Source organism: Danio rerio, chromosome 2 (assembly GCF_052040795.2).
Source record: "Danio rerio strain M-AB ecotype USA chromosome 2, GRCz13ab, whole genome shotgun sequence".
NCBI lineage: Eukaryota > Metazoa > Chordata > Actinopteri > Cypriniformes > Danionidae > Danio > Danio rerio.
The window spans coordinates 12,595,378-12,605,510 of record NC_141022.1 but is presented as its reverse complement, the minus strand read 5'-3'; the positions used below and the strand labels follow the sequence as shown (position 1 = coordinate 12,605,510).

The following is a 10,133-nucleotide window of genomic DNA, read 5'->3' as shown; positions in this document are numbered from 1 at the left end:
TGCAATTGTTAGTCGTGGACTGAAAAGAAAATTAGTTTAATTTATCGTTATAATAGTCAAATTATATTTATGGAAGGTTATCTTTGTGGTGAGATGCTGACTTTCTATTGTCATTTCCTTAAATAAATGTAAAAAATAAATATTGGATTTTTGTTATTTTAGTTATCTTTCCTTAATTAAGTGCAAAATTGCTAAAGATATTAATTCATATATTAATTATGATATTAATTCTAATTCTTGTTTTCTTAGTATATGGTTTAAAAAGTATGTTTTTGTTGTTTTTCAGAAAACATTTCTTATGCCATTTTGCTATGGAAATATAACCCTAGCTTGTTTTAAGACAAGTTTTTGAGACAATGGTTCCTCTTGCTGATGTACATCAACTCTTTTTTGTTCCTGTTTATTCATTATGTTTATATAAAGATAGGTGCATTACATACACGTGGATCTACATTTACAGTTTAACTATAAGAGAAAGCCATCATTAAACCATAGGTCAGTGAATTAATTCGGTGATTACATAAAAACACTATAAACATGTATGAGATGAATTGGTATTTATTCTTTATGTATATTTTCGCTATATGTTTGTATTTTCTGTCTTTTGTGACATTATAAAATCTGTTTACAAGTATTTTAATATTTTACCCAGTATTAAAACATGACACAGTTATCAGCAAAATGCATTTACATTGCATTACAAAATGTTTTCTCTTACAGAGCTATTATTATTATATTAATAAAAATATTTTTATATGAATTTTAAGAAAGTATAATCATATTATAGTATATCATAGTATAATAATAATGGTGGTATAAATATATAATGTGTGTGTGTGAATATTTGAAATGTTATCTTTGGTTTGTATATGCAAAGTGGCTGCTGCAATCATTAGTCGTGGACTGAAACGAAAAATAGTTTAATTTAACGTCATAATAGTAAAAATATATATTTATCAAATATTTATTTGTGGTGAGATGCTGACTTTCTATAGTCATTTCCTTAAATGTAAAAAAAGTTCAATTTTTAAAATTTAATTATCTTGTCTAAATTAAGTGCAAAATTATATTAAGCCAGGCATTAAAAGTAGAAAAAAATTAAAAGAAATTAATTATAATGAAGTTTTTTGTTGTTGTTGATTTTAAGATAAAAATGATCTGAGTATATGGTTCAAAGGTATACATGCTTTTGTTTTCAAGAAAACAAGCCTTCATTTCTCATGCCATTTTGCTACAGAAATATAGCCTCATAGTCATTAGTTAACACACTCAATGCATTTTTTAACAAATCCACTAATTTCTAAAATATCAGCCTCTATCAAATGGTTGATATGTCGGTTTATGGTAAAAGTATCAGACTTAATACATATACTATGAAAATCTGAAAATATCAAGTATAAGACCAATTAAAAAAACATTTTAAATACTTAATCACCTAGAAGTATACCATAAAACATTTCAGATTCTCATTTAACATGCTTTTTTTAACAATAAAACCATAATCAAGTGTAGTAGTGCAACTGGATGTTTATTTGATTTTATTTTGTAAACCAACAATGCTGTGAGTGTAAACTATTATTTAAAACAGTCATTCTCTAAATGACTTTAACAGTAAATCATGGTCAACCGTTTGCTAGAGGGGCAGTCAAAGGGTTAAGACAAGTTTTTGAGACGCTGATTGCTCTTGCAGATGTACTTTAACCCCTTCGGTCTTTGTACCAATTTATTCATTTTGTTAATACCGTTGTAAGGCAAAACATTTCAGAAATAGATCGTTTCCGTTCACTGTACGTCCGCTGCATGTCTTCAAAACTGACATTGTTGCAGTCCAATCACACCAAGGACAAGAAATGGCGAGTCGTAAGCTCCGCCCCCCGCGACTTCCTTCAGCGTTTCCATCTACCGGGTTTCTTTCATTTCTCTGGGTAGCACATTGAGTTGCTCCGCAGAGCGCCACCCATCTCCCCGTGTCTGAACTCCTGTCTCCGTTCACCTTTGCATTTGGACGCGCATCCTTACATCCAGCGGCAGCCCGAGCGTCTCATTATCCGGAACCGTGGGTTTTAAAGGGCAATGATCTCACTGGAGCTTAATTTCAATTTATTTACGAGTGACCTTTCACTTTACCTCAAAAACCAAGTTAAAGTCGGACTATTCGGGTCTGGGGTTGGACTATCGGTAGTTCTCGGGTTCAGCGCCGCTTATGCCTGCTACTACCTGATATCTGTGGCCAAGGTAAGGTGACTGCACGTCGGACTCGCTGGTGTTCACGTTCATTTATAAATGAACGTTGCGATTCGGATGCTCGTGCACGTGATTGGGTCATATATGCAGCGGTTGACAGGGCCAATCAGCGCACGAGAGCTACCGGCTAGTGATGTCATAATTCAAAAGGGCTGTATTACGTCAGTTTATGCTGTCAGTTTTATCTGCACTCAATCCGGAGCTCTGTATGTGTATATTGCTGTCGGAATGTCTTGAAATGGGTATTACAGCTCAAAAGAACTCACGTTCACTCTCTTTCTCTTTGAAAAAAAAAGAAAAATATATGGATGTATACAAGTATGAGTGTTGCTATTAGACTAGAGCATCCTTCTCCATTTTTACAATGACAAGATATGTGGAAATAAGTTTCGAGATAGTAACTGGATTTAAAAAGTTTTATGATGTCAAATTATATGCAATTTACTATAAAAACTGCTCATGAAGTCTTGAGTCATGAAGTGTCTTGAGGTTTTCTAAGATTTTTTACATGTTAGTTTTTTAGCATATTTATAATATGCTATCTACAACCTACACTGCATTTTTAACACAATAAAATGGCTATAATAATAATAATATTAATAAAATATATGTTATTATTATTTTTTATAATTTTTATGTCTGCATTGTTACCCAAATTATACTTAACATAATAATTAGCAATTATTTTGACTGAAAGAGTTGACGTTTTCTATGAAAAGTTTGTAAACATAAATTTAGCCATTTTACATGCATGCTTTTGTGCATTTTGCACATTTTGCATGTTTGCTGTTTTGTCACAGTATTATTGTTTATGTTGTAATTAAACTATAAGTAATATAATCCATAATAATAACAAATAAAGTTATTTATTATACCTTTAAGGGCCCAATTCATATTTATTTTAATACAACTAATAAATATTTTATGCATGCTTTGATTTTGATGACTTGAATTAATTTCCATTTCAATTTTCCAAAGGCAATAATCCAGGGTATCCGCGGAGTAAATTTCAAAATGCACAATTTTAGTCCTTAAAAAGTCTTAAAGTCACTGAAATATTGTCTTGTAGGTTCTAAATAATTTTAAACAGGCCTTAATTTTCTTTTGTTTATGTAAAGCTACCTAATTGATCCAAAACACATCCAATCACCAACACATCTCAAAACCTTTAGTAAAGAGTTTTTTTTTTTTTTTTTAAAGTTATGTTGAATAAAAATGTTCAGTTGAGGTCAGAATTATTAGCCCCCCTTTGATTTTTTTCTTTTTTTAAAAAATATTTTTTAGACGATGTTTAACAGAGCAAGGACAATATGTCTGATAATAATTTTTCTTCTTGAGATAGTCTTATTATTTTTATTTCGGCTAGAATACAAGCAGTTTTTAAAATTTAAAACCATTTTAAAGGTCAAAATTATGAGACCCTTTGAGCTATTTCTTTCCGGTTGTCTACAGAACAAACCATCGTTATACAAAGACTTGATAATTACCCTAACTTGCCTAGTTAACCTAATTAACCTAGTTAAGCCTTAAAATGTCACTTTAAGCTGTGTAGAAGGGTCTTGAAAAATATCTAGTAAAATATTATTAACTTTCAACATGGCGAAAATAAAATAAAAACTATTATGTTTAGAAATGTGTTGTCAAAATCTTCTCTCTGTTAAAAAGAAATTGGGAAAAAAATAAACAAGGGGCTAATAATTCTGAATTCAACGGTATGTATACAACTAAGTTTTGCTTGTTTTGACACGTTATTTAAAATATGTGGCTAAGAAATTACTACTTTCTTTTATGTTTTTTTTTTTACATTTTTTAATTTTTATTTTGATGGGCCATTAAAAATCTTTAGCGTCTAGCCCTTTATAAGTCTGAAATTTCTATCTTCCTGGTCTTAAAAAATCTTAAATTTGATTTGGTGAAACCTGCAGAAACCCTGTAATCATAATTGTGGTAAAAATAAAGAAAGTAGAAGTGGGTATAAGTTTTAAGTGGTTGTTTTAAAAAACAAAAAATCTGTTTTTAAATTTACAAGTTTTGCTTTTCCTAAAGTGTATTTTTATATTATTTAAATGACAATTAAACAATTGTTTTATTTATATTAAATGTACATTTATAATAAAATAGTATCAGTGATAATAGCAATAATCAATATGATTATTTAACATCATTAAGTTATATATGATATAAGTTCAGCTTGTATAATATAGAAAAGAAGTTCAGCAGTTTTCACACAGTTATGTTTTTCAAGATAAATACCAACCTCTGTGCACTTTGTTTTTGCAGAAACCTCTACTGATAGCTGGAGGAAATAAGTTTCATCAGTTCCTGAGGGACCAATGCCCCGTGGTTTCAGAGACATACTACCCCACTTTCTGGTGCTGGGAGAGCAGAGTTCAAACGCTGCTCAGACCCTTTGTGACTGCGAAACCCTGGGTCAACTACAGAAAGTGAGCACATTCCCCTAACTGATAAATTCATTTAATTCTTCCAAAGTTGTTTAAAGTTTTCAAAGAGATGGCCAAGCAATAAATGGTAATGAATAGGAAGTACTCTGGAATCTTTTAAAGTCAAACCATTTAAAAGACTTGATGTCAGAGGAAGTGGTTTCTAAGTGTTTACACAGTGCCAGATCGTGCACATCCTTTCGACTTTGGCTTTATATATATCTAATGTAGCTACCACTATATTTAATTACAAAAATCAAATCAAATATTTGCTATTGGGTCTATTAATAGTTATTCTTAGGTGTTAAAGGGGTCATAACATGGAATATCTTATTATGTATAGGTCATTTGTTATAGGAGTGCATACGATGATAGTGCCCCTACTGCAAATAAGACATACATTGTGCTCCTTTATCAACATCAGGCATTAATTTAGCTCATACCTGTCAACACTGAGATGTGAAAATAAGGGATAACCTCCCCCTTGCTTCGTTTGATCACATTAAATAACAGAGGTGTCACTTTAAAAATGCACAGGTCTATAATGAGAGCATTCGATTTTTTATGCTCATTTAAAACAAAATTTGTTGTGTTTAAAAGAAAAACCAGCAAGATTTACATGTTTAGAGGTTATTATTATTATTATTATTATATGTATGTCTGTTCAAACACGTACACAAAACCCTTCACTTTCACTCCACTTTAAATTGCGTGTACAGAATCCATTTGGGAAACAGCAACTATTTATCACTATGGAGCGCATCTGACAGTCACGCACCGCTACATGAACTGACTGTTTTGAGGTTTGCATAGGAGGGGCATTGGCACCTGTAATGGAAAGGAAGGGAATCCCATAATTTTTATATTTATTTCAAAGAGTTTTCATGCCTATAAACAATATGAAAGTACAGAACAGATTCACATTTAAGAGCAAGGGCCCTTCAGCGCTATTGGTTGCCTTTAGGGAGGATCAGCTCTTTAATGTTTATAATTTGCACCCTTCGAAAAAAGATTGACAATACAGAAGAAATACGGGAAAATACCTTTTTGACATGATAACGGGATAGAATTGTAAACTACTGGAAAATCCAGAATTGTGTTGTAGTAGTGCAACGATCATGGGTTAGATCAGTGTTTCTCATCCACGCTCATAGAGGACCACCAGCTCTGCACATTTTCCCTGTTTCCTTAAGCCTAGTTCACACTACAGGATTTTAAACATCAGCAGATCGCTGTGGCGTTCACACTACATGACCTGACTTTGTGTCTTTTAATCTCTGTGGTGTTCACACTACGCAACACTCCGTGAACAATCCACAAGAGGGGGGGTCACACACTACATGATCTGACAACATCTCATTCCCCATCAGCTCATTCAAGCTACCAAACCACAGCCAATGAGATTTTGAGGGAGGAGTCGTCAGAAAAAGCTGAACACTATTGGCTGCTTGTGTGCTGATTACATCACTGACAGCGTTTCAAGCTTTGGAGAAAGCATTTAAAAACATCGTCAAATCAGCTAATTTATCAGCGGATTAATCACTCATCTGCAGGTTGCAGTGGATAGATACACAGAGAGTTTTTAATTTTTGTAATTTTATAACTCTTTGAAATAAAACTAACATATTTATAACACCCTGCCGTTTTCTAACTATCAGTGTATTTCTTTCTGACATTGTTATTTTTTTTATTACAAAACAGTAAAGAACTGAGCATTTCTGCCTTAAATTACCATATTGGTCAAAATGACTGCATGCATGTCTGATACTTTTCACTGTGACTTTAAATATGTGTGCATTTTCTTGCCTAGCAACTTCCTGCTAACATAAACAAAACTTTCTGATGGCAAAAACATCAATTTACTTTAGATATCTTTAAAAACAGCATATTCTGTGCTGTGAAATAGCTCCTGTTTGAAAGTGAAAATGAAAGCCAAGACCTTTAAGTGTTTTAGTATCTTAACTACATATTTATAGGCTGTATTACAAAAAAAGATTATATTTTTAGGGTAATGGTGTCATTAAATATGATGCCAGACATTCAAAGCTTAATTTTAATATCTCAATAATAGCTTTGAATGTAAATATGTTGTGACAATATGGCGTTTTATATAAGAACCGTCAGAATGAGCAGTATGGTAATTCTAATAGTTACAGAATTCTAGTTCCACTGTTAATATATCCTCCTCATGTCTGTGCAAACGCAGAATGAAGCCAGTGCACCGATGCCCATTCTGACCAATCACAGATGTTTCTGCTGAGCTCCTGAACACACAGGCATTCAGCTCATGCTGATATGCTCTCTCATTGGCTGCAGCTCGTCACTACATCTGACCACACATGGGGTTAAGTCGGCCGACTGCTCTGGAATATTTAGCATGCTGAATGTTAGATTTCCGTCTGCGAGGTGTCGGTGACGCGTCAGCGAGCCTCGTTGATGCGTTGTTCAGTAGTTCACACATAAAGAGCGGCGAGCGCCGTGCACCCGCAGATTTCTTCCCGATCACAGCCCGATCTGTCGGCGAGTTTGTTAACTTCCAAATCGGGCTCAAATCAGGCTTAAAATCCTTTAGTGTGAACTAGGCATTAACTAAACACACCTGATTTAGGTCATCAGCTCATAGACTTATCTTGCGAGAAGGGGTGGGATTAAACAAGATGATTAGACGTTTAAAAAGTAAGCAATTGGTCCATATTTTCAATTTCTGTACAGAGCAAGGATATAATAGTTTAGAATTTTTCATTAGTTTTAGTTTCTATTTCGTTTTGACTTTTTGCTTTCAAATTCAGTTAGTTTTAATTAGTTTTTAGAGGCAGATCTACTAGTTTTTATTAGTTTCTATAGTTTGAAATTACTTAGTTTTAGTTTAGTTTTTATTAGTTTTAGTATTAATTTTAGTTTTTTTATATAAATAAAGATATTTGTAAGGTGCAAGATTCAAAATCAATAGAATAAATATTGTATAATAAAAACTCAACCAAACATTTTTTTTGGAACCTGTATTTAGAGGATACATAAACACTATCATCTACCACAGTGGTGTAGTCCTAAAATAAAAAAAATGGTGTACTATTACTCACCCAATCCAAATTTTAAAAGTAGGCAAAGAAACGATGAAAGTAAATGTGTCTTTGATTCATTTGATATACTAAACATCAGTTTCCGGGGCTGCTGAATGGAAATATAGGAGGGCTAAAGCAACGACCATGCTGTTTTATAATTTTACTTGAACGTTTCAGCAAGACATCATTCAGCTGATTTGTTGTGATCTTCAAAAAACTCAAATACTCAAACTCAATACACAAAAATTAGGGAATTCTAATAACCAAAACATGCAAGTATACTGAGGCTATGATTCTCAGAAGTCGCAATACCCAAACAGCTTGTGGAAAAAAGTAGGCCTACTGAGTATACGTGCATATAGCAAGGACTACGCCCGTGATCTACCACTACCATATCCATCCTCAAATTCAAATACAGCAGCCCACAAGATTGCAGCCTTAAGTACAATATGTGTGCAAGGCTGCTCTGAGTACACAGTACTGATGGGAAGTTCAGATATTTAACGTGGATGTTTGGACTTAACATACCAAATTTATGTTCAGCAATCGTGACTGCAGTCAGTTTAAACATCACCATGATCTCAGAAATGTCTTACAGTAAAGTTTTGCAACCCAACAGAATCATGATTCTCTTATTTAAATTCCATTACAGTTTTCTGTTAAGGAATGAACTTATGTTTTTTCACCAGATCCTCTTATTTAAGCCTTCAGTTTACCTGCGGTGCAGTTGTTCAAGTTTAGTTCAGTCACAGCAGGTTGTCATGTACTGTTTGTGTTTGGTTCACTGAATCACGCATGCGCAATATTATTGGTTCACCGCTTCTCAAATTTAATCTCAGTGTAACGTTACTGTTCTAATAACTGAATGAGAGTATATATTGGATTATTTTGAGTCAGAGGTGGGTATTAGGCCTGTTAAAAGTAAGTAGTGTGTGGATAAGTGCTTACTGGAGACGCAAATCGTTTCAAATGATTCAGTTTGATTTGGTGAATTAGTTCAACCGGTTCACTTAGAAGATCCGGGTAAAAATATTCGTTCACGATTGCAATACAGAAATAAAGCCATTATTGGGCACAAATGTGTTAAAGTAATAGTCTTAAGTGCCTGTAATCCTGTCGTCGTGCTGCTGTCATGCCCACTCGTTTTTGTCACGGGGTCAGCGAGGACTGACTGAAGGAGAACTGGCTTGATCTGGCCAATGGCAGCAGGATTAAAGACTCTGGCGTGCGAAAGGGTGCGAAACACCTGCAGCGCTAATTATATTATTTACTTCTAAATGGTTTACAGTAAGATTATGTATTAAATACATTCACAAATACGAAAACGAAGGAGGTTTTTGCTATAATTTTAGTTGGTTTCAGTTCGTTTTGTATGTACACAATACAGTTTCAGTTAGTTCCAGTGTTTAAAAAAACTTGTTTTTTATTTTTATTTCAGTTAACGACAATAAATTTACATTTTACTTTTTAATTTTTTTCATTTGTTTTCGTTAACTATAATAAACTTGGTACAGAGAGGTCATGCTTTGAGCTTCGATTGGTTTCATTCAGTCATGTGATGCGGTTTCGCTGGTCAGAGTTCACAAAGCTTGAACTTTGCAATGCAGCGCACTGCGAAACTTCTCGCACAAACTTGCATTTATAGTCTGCTGCATTCACATGTCTATAGGGTGAAAACTGTAGTGTGACCGCGGCTTGAAAGACCTGGGGCCTCATGTACGAAGACTTGCGTGGAAATCTTACTAAAACATTGCGTACGCACAAAGCTGTAGATGTGCGTACGCAGAAAAAATTTCAGATGTATGAAACACTGCGTACGCCGAATCTCGCGCATATTCTTTTGTACATCTGAATGAACGTGAAACTGAGCGCAACATGCACGAGCACAAAACCCCTCCCTGCCTCCTCCCCCGTATGAATATGCTAATGACTATGCTAATGGCAAAACCCAACGAAAAAGCAATGGCAAAAACAAGCAAAAAGAGAAGCTTTGAACAGAATGTGAATTGGAGGTGCTGCTTTCGGAGGTAGACCGGAGAAAAGCGGTGTTATTTGCAAGTTTGTTCTCCGGAATTAACAACAAAAGAAAAAAATAGAGTGGGAGAGTTTAGCTGATGCGGTCAACACAGTTGGGTCTGAACATATCGCACTGAGTGCATTAAAAAAAAAGAAATAGTGTGGTTTATATCTGTAAAATGTTGCAGGACGTTTAACAGTCTCAGTGGCGCGCTCGTAAGACGCTTGTGATCATGAATTGATACGTTCGAGCATGAACTCGGCTCGAATCCAGTGTCTGATGAACTCTTTCTTGTTTTTTCCCCCGCTACATATCAGATTTTGCCAACTATTTATCACGAGAAAGACAAGTAAGAATCATCAATAAGTT

General features: G+C 34.1%; 1 protein-coding gene across 3 annotated transcripts in view; it reads left to right on the top strand.

The window, feature by feature from the left end:
- Positions 1–1,914: 1,914 nt before the first annotated feature.
- The window catches only part of abhd3 (abhydrolase domain containing 3, phospholipase), a 54,799-nt gene continuing 46,580 nt past the window's right edge, over positions 1,915–10,133 (top strand). For 2 of the 3 annotated variants that reach the window (XR_015477693.1, XM_087239265.1), the window contains exons 1-2: positions 1,915–2,235; positions 4,525–4,688. Coding sequence is in view for 1 of the 3 variants with exons in the window: in NM_001004569.2 (NP_001004569.1) it covers positions 2,074–2,235; positions 4,525–4,688 (326 nt within the window). In the remaining 2 variants the exon portion in view is untranslated. 3 annotated transcript variants of the gene reach the window in all.